General features: G+C 59.3%; 3 protein-coding genes across 8 annotated transcripts; 1 reads left to right on the top strand and 2 right to left on the bottom strand.

The window, feature by feature from the left end:
• Positions 1 to 2694: 2694 nt before the first annotated feature.
• Positions 2695 to 8378, top strand: GPR62 (G protein-coupled receptor 62). 3 transcript variants are annotated; one of them, XM_070776595.1, is made up of 3 exons: positions 2695 to 3344; positions 3450 to 4580; positions 8272 to 8378. In XM_070776595.1, exons 1-2 carry the CDS (start codon positions 3301 to 3303, stop codon positions 4564 to 4566), a joined length of 1161 nt encoding a protein of 386 aa, XP_070632696.1. In that variant the 5' UTR covers positions 2695 to 3300; the 3' UTR covers positions 4567 to 4580; positions 8272 to 8378. The 3 variants fall into 3 exon arrangements, with proteins under 3 accessions (XP_070632696.1, XP_070632697.1, XP_070632695.1); XM_070776596.1 differs by lacking the exon at positions 8272 to 8378 and having other exon boundaries at positions 2696 to 3344; positions 3455 to 5286; XM_070776594.1 differs by lacking the exon at positions 8272 to 8378 and having other exon boundaries at positions 2696 to 3344; positions 3450 to 5286.
• On the bottom strand, positions 5290 to 15342 carry PCBP4 (poly(rC) binding protein 4). Of its 4 annotated transcripts, none has more exons than XM_070776593.1 (13): positions 15163 to 15342; positions 9040 to 9184; positions 8789 to 8812; positions 8646 to 8678; positions 8309 to 8425; positions 7980 to 8111; positions 7723 to 7851; positions 7399 to 7473; positions 7201 to 7245; positions 7062 to 7125; positions 6883 to 6935; positions 6616 to 6785; positions 5290 to 6074 (listed from the first exon to the last, which is right to left on the bottom strand). In XM_070776593.1, the coding sequence occupies exons 2-13, from the start codon at positions 9118 to 9120 to the stop codon at positions 5918 to 5920; spliced, it is 1080 nt and encodes a 359-aa protein (XP_070632694.1). In that variant the 5' UTR covers positions 9121 to 9184; positions 15163 to 15342; the 3' UTR covers positions 5290 to 5917. The 4 variants fall into 4 exon arrangements, with proteins under 4 accessions (XP_070632694.1, XP_019839908.1, XP_019839906.1 ...); XM_019984349.2 differs by having other exon boundaries at positions 5290 to 5984; XM_019984347.2 differs by having other exon boundaries at positions 5290 to 6181; positions 15163 to 15340.
• A 990-nt stretch (positions 15343 to 16332) lies between these two features.
• On the bottom strand, positions 16333 to 19434 carry ABHD14B (abhydrolase domain containing 14B). The gene is made up of 3 exons (XM_019984346.2): positions 19211 to 19434; positions 17753 to 17994; positions 16333 to 17393 (listed from the first exon to the last, which is right to left on the bottom strand). Exons 1-3 carry the CDS (start codon positions 19419 to 19421, stop codon positions 17214 to 17216), a joined length of 633 nt encoding a protein of 210 aa, XP_019839905.2. The 5' UTR covers positions 19422 to 19434; the 3' UTR covers positions 16333 to 17213.
• Between the last annotated feature and the right edge of the window lie 78 nt (positions 19435 to 19512).

Here is a 19512-nt window from a genome sequence, read left to right as displayed (position 1 = left end):
TCTTTCCCAAATCTATAATTATCCTCCCTTCTCCTATAGTCGGAACCTTGGTTCACATCAACCTCAAATCATTTACTTATTTGCCTAATCCCACACAAAAGCAGTTTCAGAATTGCTGTACCTACAACCATTGTGAAAAACAAACTTGCTCAGTAGAGTTCAAGATTTATCAAACCTTATTCAAGCTAACTTTTTTGTCTTTAGACTGAAGGTCAATGGTCAAAGCAACAATTTGAACACAGGTTCAAATATTACTTGGATTAGTTATTTATTTCCCTTCATTGTGGTGGTTATTTATTTGGAATGCAGGTAGGTTCATTTGTTTCTATATATATTCACTTTTAGGGGGCTTTCTCATCTTGGTTATTTTTTTTTTTTCAACACATAGACCATTAATATGGTCCTCCAAAGTCCAGTCTGTCCAAATCTGTGCTCGGAAGAGTGTTCTCCTAGCTCTCTCACTCCATGCTCCATGCCTACCAACCTATTGGAGTTTCTGGTTTATCCTCCCTGCATTTCTTTTTGAAAAAAAAAAAGATGATAAACTACAAAATGTTTTCACTGTTAATTTAGTTGAACGATTTTAGAGGGAGAATGCACTCCCCAACCCACCATAGTCCCCATCCCTGCCTATTGCCTTCCCCAGGCACCTGTTCTCATCTGCTTTCCCATCTAGTCCTGCTGAGTCCTCCCTAGGCCCTACAGGCCTAACTGGGCAGTGGGAAAGCCAATGCCCTCTCCTTCCTCTGAACCAGGATCTCAGATTCACCTCCTAGAGGCAAATACCCACTTCAAAGTTGTGGTCAGGTATGGGAAGTAGTGACTGTGTGGACAGAGCGTAGGAAGCAGGTGACCCAGATTCCAGGTACAACTCAGCTGGGAAATCTAGAACACACTCCTTCCCTCTCTGAGCACCAGTCTCATCCAAATAACAGAGAACCGGACCAGGGCTCTTCAAATTCCAGCAGCAGGTGAGTTAAACCCAGAGATCCACGCCCTGTTGTCTGCCACCCAGATCCGTGCCGGTGAGGACGGTATGCCTGCGAGGCACAGGCACAAGCAAGCACTGTGCTCCAAAGAGCACAGACAGGGTCCCTGCTACCAAGGCGCTTGCATTCAAGTAAAACAGGCTGTAAGCAGTACGTGCGTAGATAGGAAATACAATTTCAAGTAGGAAAAGGGCCAGTAAGAAAAATAAAACAGGGTTAAAGTAGTGATGAGAAAGTGGAACAATTTTAGGAAAGATGGTCACTGAAGGCAGAGACCTGAATTAGGTGAGAGAGCGAGCCATGAAGAGATCTGGGGGAAGGGTGTTCTGACGGAAGAAACAGCACATGCAAACTTCCTCAAGGGAAAAGGAGTTTGACATGTGGGCCCAGCACAAAGACTGCATGGCTGGAAGTATGGGAGGCAAGGAGGAGGAGGGTGAGGTCAGAAAGGTGAGAAGGCAATCTCAGCACAGAGGGGCTGAGATTCTATTTTGATGACAGGAAGCTCTTGGAGAGATGAGTGCAGAATCATGACCTGACCTGATTTGTCTTTAGAGAGATCCACTTTGGCCAGCTGCATAGAGAGTGGATCTATGTTGTCAGTCAAGATCCAATCAACAAAACACAAATCACTCTATGTATTCCAGACAAGAGGAATTTGATACAAAGAAGGAGCTGAACTACCAGAGGGGCTGGTGAGTCAGTCCTGGGATTAGCAACCGCAGGAAGTTGCTACCATTCTTAGGTTGGAAGGATAATGGAATTCCAATGCCCAAGACTGGGCTCCCCCAGCAGGTGCCAGAATCCCAGAGGGGGCTGCCTGAAGGGAGCCAGGGCTATGGAGGGAGATGAAGTCTTCCACAGAGGCGGATCTAGAGGTAGATCCAGGCTGAGCATGAAAGGAAAAATACCCTGGCTTCTTCCCTCCTGCCACCCTCCAGTTCTGCTGGTAACTTCCATTGGCTGAATATACCCCAAAACCAACTGACAGAGGAGCCCAGTAAATCAGTTTCTTGGAAGGCAGAGCAGTGCTGGGGAATATGGGAGTGGATCTAAGGGCAAACAGACAAATGACCACCATGAGGTGCAGGAACGAAGATCAGATCCGTGAGGAAGAAGCTGCAATAGTCCAGGTGAGGGGTGGCAGTGCCTGGGAACATAATGGTGGTGAGACGTGGCTGAATTTAGACAGGTTGATCTTTTGGATGTGGAGTAAGTGGGAAAAGGAGGTGTCGATGGAAACTTCTGAGATGGCATTTACTAAGAGTCTGTGGAGAAAGTTGCGGTTGGGGGCCATGAGTCAGGCCCTATGTTAGGGTGTAGAACTTTTGAGATGCCCAGTAGTTTCTGTACGGGAGTGATGTTGAAGAGGCACCTGGGTATCCAGACCGGGATTCAGAGGAAAGGAAGGAGCTTCAGACACAAAGGCAAGCTATCAGGGTATAGATGGGGTTTTGCCATGGGACTGGGCGACATGACCCCATTGGAGTCACACGTCTTTCCCTGAGCCAATACCTTGTTCGGGGGGTGCCATACCATGGCTAGGGCTGGGTTTTTGTGCCTGCAGTATGACATGAAAGGTTAGGATCTTACCCAAACCACGTGTCCTGAGAGTTGGGGAAGGTAGCTTCCTAAAGAAAATTCAGGGTGTTCTTAGCAGAAGCGGACTCATTTGCTAACAGCAAAAACAACCAAAAAAAGCTTTTAGTTGCCCCTAAGGCTTCCTCTCATTAATTCCACAGTGTCTTGAAGCACCTATTCTGTGCCAAGCTAATACCAGCAGAGCAACCTACTATGTGCCAAAGTCCTGTGCTTCCCCCTCACTTTACCTAGAGAACTAGCCCTCCTGAGGACTAGAGGGTACTTAGGCGTCTCCCAGCTCCTGTGTCCCTGGTACCTCAGTTTCCCCTCAGTACCAAGGCTGAATGATCCAGTTACCCTCACTGAGGGGGATGGCATAAGAGAGCAGATTTTCTGCCTGGAAAAGACAGAATAGGACCTGGCTGACTCCAAAGCCTACACTCTAACGTCCTCAGTCTGCACTCCAGTCTATGATTGCTCCGGGTCCCCCTCCCCAGGCCCTCCCAGCATTTCCACAGCACAGCCTCCAGCCTCCAGCTGGCAGCTGCTAGGACCCAGGGGGCCGGTGCCAGGCCCTGCCCCTCCCTTGCCAGCTCTGTGTGTCTCCAAAGGGCAGCATCAGAGTGACAGCCGGTACCATCTCCAGCAGGGGCTGAGTCGCTGGTGTGGAAGAGAGAGCCACAGTCCCCGGCATGCACCCTTCCATGGGGCCAGCCAAGCCCCCAGAAGGATGTCAGCCCGGGCATCTGAGCCAGTGCCTGGGCAGCCTGTGAGGTGAGAGGCCAGAGGAGCAAGGGATGGATGGTGGGTGATGGGAATGAGGGTAATGGGGGGCGGGGAGGGGAAAGCTCCATCTCCCTCTCTCTCTCTGCCTCCCAGCACAGGGCGAAGCCTAAGCGCTCGGATGGCCAACGCCACAGGGCTGAGCGCCCCAGAAGTCGCAGCCTCGATGGGGTTGATCCTGGCGGCTCTCGTGGAGGCGGCGGCACTGCTAGGCAACGGCGCGCTGCTGGTGGTGGTGTTGCGGACGCCGGGACTGCGCGACGCTCTCTACCTCGTGCACCTGTGCGTCGTGGACCTGCTGGCGGCCGCCTCCATCATGCCGCTGGGCCTGCTGGCCGCTCCGCCGCCGGGGCTGGGCCGCGTGCGCCTGGGCCCCGCACCCTGTCGCGCGGCGCGCTTCCTCTCGGCGGCGCTGCTGCCGGCCTGCACGCTCGGCGTGGCGGCGCTCGGCCTGGCGCGCTACCGCCTTATAGTTCATCCGCTGCGGCCCGGCGCGCGACCTCCGCCCACCCTAGTGCTCACCGCCGTGTGGGCGGCCGCCGGGCTGCTGGGCGCGCTGTCCTTGCTCGGGCCGCCGCCCGCACCGCCCCCGGCCCCGGCTCGCTGCTCGGTCCTGGCGGGAGGCCTCGGGCCCTTCCGGCCGCTCTGGGCGCTGCTGGCCTTCGCGCTACCCGCCCTCCTGCTGCTCGGCGCCTACGGCAGCATCTTCCTCGTGGCGCGCCGGGCCGCCCTGCGGCCCCCACGACCCGCACGCGGGTCCCGGCCGCGCTCCGACTCTCTGGATAGTCGCCTCTCCATCTTGCCGCCCCTCCGGCCTCGCCCGCCCTGGGGCAAAGCAGCCCTGGCTCCGGCGCTGGCCGTGGGCCAGTTCGCAGCCTGCTGGCTGCCTTACGGCTGTGCGTGCTTGGCGCCTGCTGCACAGGCCGCAGCGGCCGAGGCGGCCGTCACCTGGATAGCCTACTCGGCCTTCGCGGCTCACCCCTTCCTGTACGGCCTACTGCAGCGCCCTGTACGCCGGACGCTGGGCCGCCTTGCCCGCCGAGCGCTGCCGTGGTCCCCCCGAGCCTGCACTTCGCGGGCCTGGCACCCGCGGGCCCTCCTGCAGCACCTCCAGAGACCTCCAGAGGGCCCTGCCCTTGGCCCTTCTGAGGCACCTGATCAAGGCCGGGATTTGACAGAAAGGGAAAGCCTGAGCATGTCAGAGGCCACGTGAGAGATGTCTCCCAGGTGAGCCGGGACTGGAGAAAGCAGGGTGGTATCGGAAAGGGCCCGTCCAGCCTCCAGCACAGCTTGTGGCAGGTGCCCTGCCTGGAGTTCTGACCCTGGAATGGGAGAAAGGGGGCCTGTAGCCTGGTGAGGCCCAGATTCTTCTGGGAGCAATCCTGAGTTCGGGGCCAACTCTGCATGGCCTTGTACACACACCTACCCTTCCCTAGGCCTCAGTTTTCCCATCTGTACCCGGGACTATGTCTAAGAGCTCCTCCAGCTTGAGTGATCTGGACACTCACAGATGGTCCCCAGGCCAAGGAAGAAGCGGAGGTGGGCAGGATCACAGAAGAGGGCCCTAAGGGCTCACAGCCAAAGGGAGTGGGCCAAGCAGGGCAGGGTCTGGGTTACAGCCACAGCAGGAAGAACAAGTGGAGGGACATTCGGAAAGACCTCTGCGACATATGCATCAAGAAGAAGCTGGACAGAACTACTGAGACTCCTCCATCAGCTTCTAAAAATGCCCAGAAAAAAACTGGATCATTGTGGTGCCAGAGACAGGAGGCTGGACAACATGACCCCCAAAGAGCCCTAAAGCCCCAGAATTGGCATGTGGAAGGGGCTGAGGCCCAGCTGGGGCTGATGGAGTCATAGATGGGGGTCCTCTGGGACCTCGGCTGCACCCATATTCTGTAGGTTTTGCCAACACCCACAATGTTTCACAGCTTCCTGGTCTCTGAGAATATTTATTCAAAAACAGGAATTGAAAAAACTGTACAGAGTATCTGCTGCTGAGAACTCGGCCCCTGCCCCCATGCCACTCCCCCAGCTGCCTGGCAGTGCCCCCTCTTCAGGCTGCCCTCTGCCAAGCCCAGCCAGTCCATTCCAGTCAAAAGGGTATCAGTGGAAGCAGCAGGAATCTGCAGGGAGGTGGGGAGAGAAGCAAGGCCCCCAGCCACCCCCAGGCCTCCTCCCTGATCCCCACGCGGGGGACAGTAGAAGGGAAGCCCTGAGGGATGGGGAGTGCATGAGTGACACCCCCCAAAGTGGGGGCACTTAGGATGCTCCCTGCATCCAAGCACAGAGCTAGAGGGGGTCAAGCCCCCTATATCCTGGGGCTGCCACAGCTCCCAAAACCCTGGGCCGGAAACCACCCCCACTCCAAGAGCAGGAACTCCCACAGACTGGGGCAGGGTGGGGGGGGGTTGCATCCATGCGTCTGGGCATTAGCGGCGTTTGGGACCCCCTCCCGGGGTGGAGTCCTTGGGCAGGTAGCAGAGGCAGCCCCCTGCCGGCGGTCCTGCCTGCCCCCGCACCTGTGCCTCAGCCAGCCTCAGTAGGGGGAGAATTTCTGCCGCTCAGCTTTCTTGCTCCCATTGGCCGCTGCCATCTTGGCAGTGTAGGCCGCCAAGCCCGGCGGTGGCCCTGGGGAGGCAGGTGGTAGAGCCAAGAAGGGTACGGGCTTGAGGCCGATGAAGTTGGAGAGGGAGATGGCATAGGGCGTGCCCAGCAGGCCTGGGGGAGCGGTGGGCAGGGCCGTCAGGGGTGGCGAGAAAGGGGCAGGCAGGTCTGTGGGGGCCGAGCCGGGTGTCCCCCCAGAGGTAGACTTGGCCGTTTCTAGACTGGAAAGAGGGACAGAGGGGGGAGATGAAGGGAAGGTGGGGGCGGCGAGACAGGGGGCAATGAGGGCAGATATAAGGGATGAGATTAGATGAAAAACAGGAATTGAGAGCAATGACATGGATGGGCGTGTTTGGGGAAAAGATGGGACAGGTCGGAAGGGTGGGGATGGGACACAGCAGATAAGGACAAGCAGACACAGCATCGGGTAAGGGGAGACATGGGGAGACCGGAGTGCCAGGGAGGAGAGACAGGGATGGACAGTGGGCACGAGGGACAGACGCAGGGGGAAGATGGGGCAACGTGGATGAGTGCGGCAGGCTTAGGGAGGCAGAGGACAGGCCCGGGAGAAGGGAGGTCCGCTCTCTCCACCCGACCGGTGCCTTTCTCAGGCACAGACGCCCCATGACCTGTGACACCCCCACCCCACACTCACCAGGCAGTGATGAGGTACTGGGCCAGGGCGATGGAGACAGGTGAACCAGTGATGGTCACGTGCCGCTCACCAGCGCCCTCGGCTTGGTTCCCGATCTTGATATGTGCCCCTGACATCTGCCGGATCTCACTGATCTTGCTGCCCTGGCGCCCGATCACGCAGCCAATCAGCTGGGGAGGGGGTGGAATTCAACCCTAGGTGAGGCCCAGACCCCCCACCCCCGGGCTCCCCTACTCTCCCCCTCAAACCACCCCATCCCATGCTCACGTCGTTGGGAACCAAGAACTCCTGTGAGCTGGTCTGTGTGCTAGGATCCAGTCCTACAGGCGGGAAGAAGAGGGACTGGGCGTGAGTCTGGGTCCTTCCTGCCTCCCCTCGTCCTTTCCAGAGGGGGCTGCCTGGCCCCCTGGGATCTGCCCCTGCTTCCTTCCGCAGGGACTGCTCACCTGGCACCATGCTGGGTGAGGCGAAGGGGACTGCATGGCCCGAGAGTTGCTGGAGCTTGGTGACCTGTGCCAAGAAGAGGGGTCAGGAGTCAGAGGAGGCTCTGTTCCGGAAGGGGTGCCATGGGCTTTGGGCACTCACCTCAGCTGGAGTCACAGTGCCATACTGACCCTGGACAGAGAACCCCTGTGAGGACAGAGTGCGTCAAAGAGGGTCACTGTGATAGGGCAGTGTAGGTAGAGTCACCCCTCCCCACCTCTCCCTGGACCCCCCATTCCTTCCTCCGCCTCCCCTGCTTCTCCAGTAACACGTCCTACCCTTCCTGCTGTTCCCCCTCACCTGGTTGGTGGAGAGAAGCACAGTACCTAAGGAGAGGCTTGGATGGTATGGGATAGTGGCTCCTTTGGGTGGGGACTGGAAGGGACACATGGGGAGGCTCGGTCAGGACCTTCTCAGGCCCCCCTGCCCTCCCCAAGGGCCCTGTGTTCCCAAGGCCCTCCCCATAAGCCCCAGATCAACACAGCTCGATGTCCTTGAGCGTCTCACATCCATCCCTGCAGCCCCGCCCTACCCCCACCTGGTGTCACAGGCATAGGCTTGGGTGGCCTGACAAGGCAGCCCCAGGGTCCAGCCTCTGCCCTCTCTCCCTGCCCCCGGGCCCACCTCCAGGATGACAGCACAGATCTGGCGCACACACAGGATGATGGCATCAGGCACCCCGGACACGGTGACAGCACGCTCTGTGGAGTTGGGGAGCAGGTCCCCTGCCACCTGCACCTGGGCACCTGTAGTCTGTGGGCAAAGAATGGGGGCCACTTCCGGCTACTCCCATAGCCCAGAGCAGAGGGCCCGGGCTCATAGCTCCCCAGGGGACAGGAAGCCGTAAGCCCAGCTCTCCCCTCGAGACCCCCTCCCCTCACCTCTCTGATCTCCTTGATCTTGGTGCCCGCCTTCCCAATCAGCGAGCCACACTGGCTTGCAGGGATGACAAGGCGCAGGGTCACTGGAGGCCTGGAGACATTCCCTCCGTTTGCAGGAGCAGCGCAGAGGTCCTGGCCAGGAAGACGCGGTTGGCTGTGCGTGCCTGTGCTGCTCCCCCGCCCCTGGGGCACCTTCCTGCCAGGGGGCGAAGGAGGGAAGCCCACCCACATCCCGCTTGGCCTTCCATCCCGCCCGTAGCCACTCTGTGGATCAGAGTCCTGTTCCTCCTAGGGGACCACCCTTGGCCTCCCTCCAGCCGGCCACAGACCTCATCCAGCTTGAAGGCGATCATGGAGACCGCGTGGAAGACGGCTGCTGTAGACCCAGTGATGGTGGTGATGCGCTCAGGGCAGGAGCCCTCAGAGATGGTGATCCGGGCACTGCTCTGCGGGTATAGGACAAGCAGCGGGGCTCCTTCTCTGCTTCCTGGCCAGGAACCTGCCTGCCCCCCACTCACCAGGCCCCAGCCAAGGCTGGAAGTGGCCACCTTCTAGGGGCACTGACTGGTGATCCTGGATGGTGGATTCAGGGACAGGGTGGGGCAGGTATCTCCCCTCCCCTCCAAACCAGGTACCCTGGGCTCCTCTCCCAAACTCCATCCTCACCTGTTCCCGGATTCGCTTTACAGTCTCTCCTTTCTGCAGGAGACAGAACAGAAAATGGCTCTTAGGCCAAGCGGTTGTTGCTTCCTTTCCAAGCCTGAGGTCTCAGGTTGGAGGGGACACACAGAATAGAACGAGGCACCTACCTTCCCAATTATGCTGCCCACCTCCTGCAAACCAGACAAGAGTGAAGTCAGCAGCATACCCATACCCCAGGCACCGCCCTTTGCCCCACTGAGGGTGGGGGTAGGTTGGACTCCACAGGAGACAGGATACCCAAGATCAGACTCCCTGCCACAAGCCGGCCAGGTCTTGCCTCACCTTTCCCTTTGCCCCCTCCTGAGCCACAGGGAAGCCACCTCACCGCCCCCCCCACCCCGCCCCCGCCCCGCCTCACCTTCCCGTGCATCAGCATCCGCAGTGTGAGGGTGATGCTGAGCTCTGGCTCCTCCTCCAGCCCCGCATCTGAGCCACTCATCCTGTCAGGCGGGGCTGGGGCTGAGGCCGCCTGGGAATGCGTCCACACTGTGGCCTGGCTGGCTCTGCAGGGACAGTGGGAGAGGGGTTAGAGAGGAGCTCCACTCTCTTTCAGGTCCCCTGCCCTTACGTGGGAATCCCAAAGCCAAACTAGACAAACTTCCAGAGCAGGGAGACAGCGTGGAGCACAAGTTTCAAGTGTCACACTGACCAGTCTGCTGTGTGCGACTCACCAGCTGTGTAAGCCTGGCCAGCATCTATAACCCTTCTGAGCCTCAGCTTCCCCATCTGTACAAAGGGAATACCAAGTCCAATCCCCAGAGTTCACGAGAATTAAAATAAGTTGGGTGCCTGTGTCTCCACAAGTATTCTTCCCTTTCCCTGGTACATTGAAAGAAAGAATGAACTCGGAGGCCTGTGGGAATCCAGAGAGAGGGAGCCTCCTCCCTGACCTCCTGGGAGAGGGGACCCCTGTGGACTGGGCCTTGAAGGTTGGGTTCAAACTGAGAGGTTACTTCAAACAAGAGGCACTTTCGTCCAGGAAGCAGAGCCCCCGCTGGCTAGAGCCTGGTTGGAGCAGCTGGAGAGGGAGCCAGAGCAGCCACGGGCGGTCTTGAAAGGTGGGTGGAAGTGGAGGTAGCAAGACTCCGGGAGGGTGGGCTGTGCCTGTCCACTAGGAGTCACGAGAGCAGAGGCTCCTGCGACAGCTGTGAGCAGGGTTCACTCAGCACTGGGGGTGGGCGTGGGGTGTTGGGACCGGCAGTGTGCACGGTGGCTTTCTGAGCCCTCTCCTAAGTCCCAGGGAGGTTAGAAGTGTCCGAGCTGGCGGTGTTCCCAGCCTGGAGCACTTTCTACTGTACCAGAAACAAAGTACTTGGACTCTAAGTCTCAGTGTTCTCACCCATAAGATGGAGGGACTGCTTCCCCTGTGGGACTGGGTGATGGGTAAGAACGGGACTGGGGGCCGGTAGGGGAACGTCAAGGCTGTTAACTGATGGAGGAAGGAGGAGCCAGAGATTAGCTGCTGGGATTAGCCTGGCCGCCAGCCCTCCCCACCCGACCCCTTTTCATGCCCCAACTTAATCCTGGACCTTAATCCTGCTTGGAAATCCCTCTCCTTCAGCGGCTATCTCCCGTAGAGGCTCAGCCTTGATGGGGAGTTCATGGGGGACCAAAGCCCAAGCAGGAAGACAGGGAGGGGACCACCTGGTGCCGTCTGAGCCAAGAGCAGGCCCTGACCCTAAAATCCCTACTGCTAGGAGGGGCGGGGGCTTGAGTGCCCCCAGAGACCTCTAGGCACCTTCCTCCCCAGCCCCCTGCCCTATCCTGCCTCCAGCATCAAGAGTATAGATCTATTCTGTCCAGTGTCCCCTTCAGAAACCCAACCCCCACCCCCCACCGCTAGCCTGAGGTTGAGCATGGAGGAGGAGGGGTGGGTATCCCAGCCTGGCTGACTCAGGAAGCCACTGTATGGCCTGAGGCCTCTGTTTCTTCATCCGTACTAAGGGGGTGATACCCTGACTCCCCAAACTGCCAGTAACTGTTGCCTCCCCAGAACCTGTTCCTTCCTCTGCTTGAGTTCTCTCCGTAGGCTCTCCAGAGTTCAGAGGGCAACAGTGGATGCAGGGCCGGTGCTCTGTGAGCATCCTGGCCAGCGTCACGCTGGCTGCCCTTGCTGACGTTCCCCCAGCTGCTAGCACTTCCCCCAGTAAAGCACTCGTGATGACGTGCTTCGTTTCGGTGACCCTAGCCAGCCTGGGAGCCCCTTAGAGCAGAAGCCAAGACTGCCACCTTCTCCTTGTGTTCCAGAGCCAGCCGGAGAAGTTACTCAGGACACACTGGTTATCTGAATGGAAGACTTCACCAAACACAAGGGGAGCCTGGTGCCCAGAGAGGGTCTGTAACCTGCCCAAGGTCACAAGAAAGGTGGGGTCTGCTGGGACTAGCAGGGTCCTGCCTGCCTCCTCTGTCTGGCTGTCCTCTTTGGGGGTGGGGGAAGGTTGCAGAGGCAGCTCTTCAAAGGTGGGGAGCAGGCTTTAGTCATCCCTGAGATCCCTGCCTAGTTAGTAGACATGGGTTGTGTCTGGAAAAGACTGTACTTGTCCAGAGCCACATCTTAAGCTCTAGAATTTTCTGGGGCTCACGGACCCCTTTGGGGTGATAACCAGTGGGAAACCTGACATCTCCACATCACCTCTTGTGGGCAAAGGCTCCTGGGAAAACAGGGCAGAAGGGCTGAGATGTGGCCAAAACTAGGGCTCCTGCCCTGAAAAAGATACTGGGTCTACACTGAGCCCCACTGCCCCAAGTCCAAGCGACCTTGACCAGGCCTGCACCTGACGGACCTCAGTTTACCCACCTGTGCTACGTGTGTGTCTGTGGGGGCTGGGGGGACAAAGGGAATGGCTGGTCTCTCTGTCCTTCCTGTTCTGAGGGACCCTCAAGGTCTTTCCTGTCTTTTGGGGAGAAGAAGGAGTCTTGATCAGGTCTATAATGCTTCTCCCAGGAGCTCTGTAAACAAGCAGCCCTACTAGGCATTCTGGCTCCCCTTCTGCCCTCACAGGGGCTCTAGGGAATTGTTCGCTGCTCCAGCCTGGTGGGCCCTAGGTCCCTGCTGGGCCACCCACATGGCAGCTACGCACCATGCCACACTGACCTCCAGCTCACCTCTGGGGGTGCCCAGCCCCCTCTGGTCAGCAGGGCTCCCTGGCAGAACATACCAAGCTCAGACCAGGCCTCTGACCTCGGGCGTTCCCTCCTGCTCCCCAGACCCCCACCCCAGATCCAATGCCCACTCCTTCTGTCCCTGGCTTCCTGCCACTCGGGCTGCAGGGGGCGGAGCGGGGGGTGACAGCTGTGTAAGCCATGGCGGCTGCCCCTTCCTGCCCCTCCCCCCCCAGCTGTCTCTCTCTCATGACAGCTGCCCAATCAAAGGGCCGGGGGCTTAGCCAGCTTCCCCCCCCTACATGCAGGGATCAAGTGTCCACCCTGGCTTTGTTCTGGAGCAAGAACAATCCAGGGGAAGGGAGGGCTCCTGGGGCCAAGCAACTCAAGTGGACTGGCCCGCCCCTTGGGGGATTCCCTTGGCTCTGTTAGCCAGAGTGTCTGTCCCAACTAGGGTTTGTAGACCCACCTGGGCTGGGAAGAGAGAGAAGGGTCCAGTCTCCAAGTTCATCCCCACCGCACATCCCAACATCCCCTTCCAGCCCCCAACCTAACAGCCTTCTTCTATTCCTACTCCAAAAGCAGCCATGCTGGCCACACCCAGTGATGCTAGGGAATGGCTCGGGGCATCAGGCGAGGCAGGGCGTGGTGGGGGGTGGGGGGGTCAACACTGGGCCTAGAGGGGATCAGTACTGAGGGACCCTGACTCCCCTGCCCATCCTTTTCTCTGGGCACACTTAGCCTTTCCAATTAGCTAGGCCTCCGCAAGAATTGCCCCAGCATCCTCGGATCCACATGCCCAGCCTCGCAGTCTTACAGTCTCCCAGGATGGCCATTCATAGCTACTTTATGGGAGAGTCCAGGGAGGAGGGGCCTGCAGGGGAGCAGCCTGGGGTCCTTGAGCTCCAGCCTCTGGTTTCTTGACCTAGAACTGTCCTGTAGACTCAGTACTAGGCAGAGAAGGGATTCTCCGACAAGCTGGCTGGTGCCAGAAATGCTACAGTCTTCCTTAGAGCACTGTTAGGCAACGCCCCCCTCCCCCAACCCGCCCCCAAGAGTCCTCAGGGCCAAGGGAAGCAAGGCAGGCCCTGGCCCAGATTGGACTCCAGAAGAACGGGCACAACTTCATGGTACAGCCCCACCCACTGGTACCCATCCCCTCACTGTCTCACCCCAGTTGAGAAAGCTCTCTCTAGCTCCTGCTCTCCACGCTGAAGACTGGGTCACTCTGCTGCCCAACAGCCATCCTTGGTTCCCCAGTCTCCAAGGAATAAAGCCTGATCTCCACAGACAGGCCGTCAAGGCCTTTCATGATCCGGCTTCTGCCAACTTCTCTTGTCTCATCCCTACCCCATCCCCCACACACACCAGACTACAAAACATGCCTAGCACCTCCAGGCCTCTGGGCCTTTGCCCAGGCTGATCCTAGCTTCAACTGCCCATCCTCCCCACTCTCTGTCCAAATCCTTCTCAAATGCCACCTCCTCTATGAAGCCCTCCCCAAACCTTCCAATCACTCAGGCCTCTCTGCTCCTCAAAGATGCCTCTCACTAAGAGCCCCATTTGGGCAATTCTGAGTCTGCTTTTCCACTATGCAGAGTTCCAGGAGCCAGGACCAGGCTCAGTATGTAGAGAGAAGAAAGACTCAGGGCTCGGAGGCATTAAAGACCAGCAATGAGGCTAAGGATCCCAGAGAAAACTGTGAGAGCAGGGTGAGAAGACTCAGGGCGCAGGGGACCAGCCGCATGGGAGAGTCAGGATCCACCTGGGCAGGACTCCCAGTTCCCGTTCCTCAGCACCCCAGCCCTTGCTCCTGCTGTGTCTTTGAGTCTAGGTGGTCCCCGGGCATATCACTGGGGTGGGGGATTTGCGCTTTGCTTTGAGACTTCTGGGGGCCCTGAGTGAGTTTCCCCACGGAAAAGGGAGGCTGAAGGAAGAGCTGCGGTGTGGGATAGGTTTCACAAAGTCAGGCTCAACCTGTCTTAGCTGGAAGGGCCTTGCCAGACAGGAACCTGAGGCCCTGAGAAAAAGGGGCTTGTCTGCAAAGCTACATGAGAATGAGGCAGCTGGCAGAGCTGGCGGAACCCCGGGGTCCACCTGTGCGGCTCAGAGCTCCTTCCTCAAGAGGTCAGTGCCACCAGGCAATGGTGATGAAGGCTGGGGTAGGGGGGTGGCACTGATGGGAGTAGGGAGGGTGGACAGAGCCTGTCTGGGGACACAGGGCGGGGCAAAGCAGCCTCCCTGTGGCCTGGGCCTGCCAGGGTGTGTGGGCCGCCTGCTCCCAGCCCCCCACCCTGAGCATGCAAGAAGAACAATCCCCTTGTGTTTGGGCGGCCTGAGCCTGCATGCTGATGAAGGCTAGGGGGTGGGGGCAGGGATGGGGGCGCCTTGGAGTTTGAGGGGGTTCCAGGGCCCAAAGGGGCTAGGGGACTGTCAGATGGGAAAACAATAGGGTCCCAGGTGCTGGCTCTGAAGCAGCGAGGGTAAGCCCAGGGAAGAGTGAAGCCTGGAGTTGATGTTTAAGGTCCTGGGGAGTCCCTGGGGTCTAAAAACTCTTTGTGGGAGAAGAAAAGCCCGTGGCGACACACACACTGTTGGACCCGCGTGAAGGTGATCATCCTGGGCTTGGTGGGGGACTAAGAGCCCAATTCCGGGAGGAGGGAATGCACCTGGCCCGAAGTGCATCCCTTTAAAGACCACTCCCCAGGGCGCTGGAGCCGGGCGGGGCACTGGGTGCCACAGGTCCCAAGATGGCGGGCCTGGGATAGGGGAGTGAGGAGGCGGGCACCTCCCTCTCCTGGCCAGGCAGGCTCCAGGGCCAGGCTCAAGTGAGTAGCCAGAGCCCCCGCACCTCCTAAGACTCCAGCTAAGAAGCTAGGTCAGAGCTGAGGGGCTCAAGAGCCACAGGGCACCAGGGACCATTCTGAGCCACCAAGCTGACATCTCCACACACTCCTGGCCTGGAGGTCTGTGTCTGGCGCCCCCAGGGACTGCAGAGAATGGGAAGGGGTGTGTGCTGAGCCAGGAACTGCAGGGGAGTGGCTGATGGGGACAGAGGTGGAGCAGAACCAGAAGCCAGGGCAGGAGGTCTAGAGAAGAACAGGTCCAAAGGACAGAAACAGCAGGTGGGATGAGGGCCTCAAATCTGGGGTGTCGGGTCCAGAAAGCCCCTCCCTGGTAACTGGGGGCTCCTCTGGCCGACCAGCGCCCCCCACCTGTGCAGGCCTGGGCCCGTATGGGACAGGGAACGTGTTCCTCGCAGTCTCCCGGTCTCCCAAACCCGGGACCCTGGCCTGTGGACTCTGGCGCGGGCTCCCCGCCCCCCAGCCGAACCCCCAAACTTCGCGACCGACGGTGCCCCGCCCGGCCCGCGCCCTACCTCGCTGGGGCTGTCCTGCGGCGGCGGCGGCGCGGCGGCTGGGCCGCTCAGTCCCACATTGTCCCCGGGAGAGGCGGCCGCTCACAACTGCGAGTGACATCAGCTGCGAACAATGAGGGGTTTGACAGGCGCGGAGCCCGGCCGGCCCGGAGCCCGGCTCCGCGCCCCCCCCACCCCCGGCCCGCCCGGCCCGGCCCCTCCCCGCCCCCTCCCCGGATCCGATTACAGCGCGGCGGGCCCGCCCCAGCCGCCCCAGTGCCGCAGCCGCCCGCCCCGCCCCGCGCGCCGCGGTGCGCCCCGAGCGGCGGCCGCTTCCGGGAGGGCTAGCACGACCCTCCCCCGCCAGCTCCTCCAGCCCCCGGGAGTGGGGGGCGAAGGGGGATCCGGCCTGAAGCGCGGTCCCGGTCACGGTTCTGCCCGCGCCGCCCGCGCTGCGCCCGGCTCCCAGTCCCTTCGCTCTCGGCCAGCTGGTCCTTCCGTCCCGAGTCCCCTGCACCCCCATCTCGGCCTCTGCCCCGCTCCCGCTCGGATCCCTCGGAGCTCAGGTTTCGACCCATTGCGGGGCCGAGTTTCCGGAGCTCCTGGCTTCTGCGCCATCCATCCCCGCGCGGGGCTCTCGCCCACCACCAAGCCCCACGCCCCTCAGCCACCCCCAGCTTCCGCCAGGCCCGGCCCTTGTGCGTCCAGGACAGGTTACCGGACCAGCTGGAGGAGGGGCCTGAGAGCGGTGTGACCCGGTGCACCCGCCCCGTGATTCCCCCCAAAGCTACCCCCAGAATTCCTTTTTGGGCCAGGGTCGCGGCGTAGTTGAGTACTCGACTAGGGAAGGGGTAAGAGTAGGCGGGGGGAGCTGGGCGGTTCCCAAGCTCTCGCTTTCCCCGCACGGCGCCCCAAGCCGACGCGCCCCCTGGGACTCAAATCTACCTCCCCTTCTCTGTAATCGGCTCAGCCTGGTCCCACTGACCTCCACCTCCCCTACAGCTGAGTCTCTTGGCACCTGGGTGTGTGGGGGTGGGGAGGGGAATCCAATCTCCCTTCCCCTCCATCTGGCCCGGTGGACAAAGGGCAGGGGGACCATCTGGTCCCGCCAGGGTGGGGGAGGGGCTCGCAGTGGCGGTCCCCAAGGGACGGGGGAGGGGCGGCGCTCTGGAGACAGCGAGAGCCTGCGGGTCTAGTTGCATCACTTTATTTCACAGACCTTCACTCTCGGTCTCCCCACCAGCCAAACCTCAGAGCAGGAAACTAGCTGGGCCGAGAAGACCCAGGCCTGGGGAGCTGTGGAGCACCCAGCTGGGAGATCTGAGGGTCGAAGTGGTGCCCTCCCCCACCCCTCCTTTGGGAGCATTTGTGATGCGGGGCCAGCTGCAACCTGTGGGTTAGTGAAGTTCAGAGCTAGCCATACATACCCTAACCCTGGTAGAGGGTCTCCTGCAAGGGCTGGCCTCGTGGGATCCCTGCCTTCCCAGACATGGGGTGCTGCCTGGCTGGGGAGGGCAGAATGTGCCTGTGTAAGTACTTGTGTGGTGGCAGAGTATGTGTGTGTGTCTGTGCGTGCAATGCAACGCTGCCTTGAGTGTCAGCTCAGAGCTGTGTACGGCCCAGTGAAGGGTCATATTTGGGAACATAGATGACTCTAATGTGTAAGTATGCGTGTGTGTATGTATATTTTTGTGGCCTAAGAGGCGGAGTTAGGGGCTGTGCTACCCAGCAGAGCAGCCAAAGGAGGAGGTGGTAGGTGGGGAGAAGCTGGGCAGAGCAGAAGGAATGCAAGCTGATCAGGAAAACATAGAAGTTCATCTAATGGGTTACCCTCCACCAGATTATGTCCCTTGATTCCTGAAATTTTTTTCCTCTTGATTTCACCTCTTCAGCCTGTCCCTGCAAGAGAAAGAAGAGGAAATGACAGACCCTAAAAGAAAAGAACCCAGATAGACAGACATACCTGTTGCAATGTACAGGATGAGAAGGAACCCACAAAGGGAAGGAGAGAGAATGAGCAAGAGTGAGACCAGGGCAGGCAAGCGGGCCACCCCCATCAGCAGGGCTGCTCCTCATGCTAGCCCCTGCAGGAAATCCAGCAGCCCTGTATGCCACTCCTCGGGTTTGTCAAGGTAACAGGGGTGCCCCGCCCCCTCCATGACCAACACCCGGTGGTTGGGCAGCTGCTTCAGGTGCTCAAAGCTGGTCTGACCCATGGGGTCTTGGTCTCCATAAACGATAAGAACTGATGCCTAGAGAAAGAAAAAGGAGGCAGAGTCAACAGGGACCTGCCATTCCAGACCCAGCCTCCTAGAGATAGCTCCAGCCCTCCCCATCACTTTGGTCTCTCCCTGGGGTCACTGCAAATGATGGGGAGAGACAAGCTGGCCCAGTGAAGGGGTCGTATGGAAAGGCATAAATTTGTGTCTACCCCAGTATGCAGCATGGGCTTGGCATAGTAATCTGCTGTCAGCTTACCCCAAGGGTAGAGATTGGTGGTTCAACTCATCTCAGAAACTATCCTTTGGTTACCCAGCCCCCCCCCCGAGGCCCCAGGATGGACTCTTCCTTGTTCCTGGCAGGGGCATCTCAGCCTCCCACACAGGGGTACCTTCACTCTGGCATAGTCGGCAGCATTGATTTTGTCAGTGCAGATGGGGGCCACTGGCACGTAGCCCCGGAGCTGGGAGCCTGGGGCCGTGAGGAAGGGCAGGGAGTACATGCCACTCAATGATGGGCTGATCACGACTGGGGGGCCCAGATCCAAAGCATCCACCACAGCTGCCAGGAAGCTGCTGGGGACCAGCTCCCCAATAGGGGCAGGTGCTTTTGCTTCCTTGGAGCGCCCCAGACCTGCAGGGATTCAGGTGTGGGAGAGACAAAGGTGGTGAGTAGGAAGACAGCAGAGAGATGGTCCCTTCCTCCAGAAAGCCCTCCTAGGTCAAGCTCTGTGTCAGGTTCCTGCAACATGCGCGTAGTTATTCCTGCAGAAACCTAGGTCTGTCGTACCTGTGGCAACCATAAGGCATTTCCCTCCATGTTTGTGCCCACCTCCACCGGAACAGTGTCCTCAAAGAATCAGGCTCTGAAGCCCCACATGGCTGGATCCAAGTCCCAGTGATCCACTTACTATGTAATCCTGGGAAAGTGCCCTTAGCCCTCTCTCCACTGTTCAGTTCCCCCATCTGTTAAAAGGAGGTAACGAAAGTATCTGCTATTTGAGATTGTTGTGAAAATTAAGTGAGTTAACTGCTTCAGAGACCCCTGTCCCAGGGCTGGCAGGGTAAATGCCCTCCAGGACAGGATGAGGGGTGGTCTCTGCACACATATCTCCCCTCTGTTAGTCAGTCCCTACCTTCTGCAGAAGGATTCGTTCATGGCCTTGGCTTGGAAGTTCAGCCCAACCCACTGTCAGAACCAATCCTGTCCTGTCCTGGAGGCCCGCCCTTGGGCACTGAAACCATACCAGCCACGGCCAGAGATGGAAGCAGGTCGGCCATGCTGCCCCTTTCACACTTGGCACCGTGGGCTGGGGCCTGCCAGTTGAGGTTATGACTGACGGTCTGGCGCTGCCCTTCCCTCCTCAGGACCTAACTTAGGGCTTTGTAGGTGGGATCATGACCAGGGGCTTAGCCACCCCCAAAGGTGCCAGGGGACACTCCTTAGGGCTTCCAACAGAGCCAGTGGTTACAGCTCTTTCAAAACATTTTACTTGCCATCAGCTGAGTACTAATTATTCTGTGTTACGTACTGGTCACATACTCACATGGAGCATCTCAATCCATTCTCATTAAAACCATCCTCCAGAATGGGTGTGGTTCTCTCTCATTACAGATAAGGAAACAGGCTCAGAGACACTGAGACACTGCACCAGGCAACACAGATGCAGCTGGGCAGTGTCCAGACTGTATCTGGATGGACTAGAGAAGCCTGAAGGCCTTGTAGTGTGCACTCTGACCTGTCCAGCTCGGGGATCAGCCTGGCTAATCCCCCCAGTCCCCCAGCCCCAGGTCCCCGGTGAGGCCCCCACAACCCCTGTCCAGAAGCCTGCCCCCGCCCCCCGAGTTACCTGGCAGGTCAATGGCCACAGCCCGGTAGCCAGCCTGGGCCAGTCTGTGCAGCGTGCCCAGGTTCTGCCAAGTCTCGGAGGAGAAGCGTATGCCATGCAACAGCAGCACAGAGAAGCGGGCGGCCTGCCCACCGCCAGGGAGAGCCTCTCGGAAGAAGAGGCTCTGGCCCTGCACCTGGATGGCGCCCTCGCGCTGCTCCACGCCTGCCATACCTGCTGCCACAGAACACCCTGCCCACGTGGAGCAGGGAGGCTGCCCCGGAGAGGGCAGGGGTCTCTCCTTCAGCAGCAAAGGAGGCTCC

Source organism: Bos indicus, chromosome 22 (genome assembly GCF_029378745.1).
Source record: "Bos indicus isolate NIAB-ARS_2022 breed Sahiwal x Tharparkar chromosome 22, NIAB-ARS_B.indTharparkar_mat_pri_1.0, whole genome shotgun sequence".
NCBI classification, from domain to species: domain Eukaryota; kingdom Metazoa; phylum Chordata; class Mammalia; order Artiodactyla; family Bovidae; genus Bos; species Bos indicus.
This window is presented reverse-complemented; position numbering and strand designations above follow the sequence as displayed.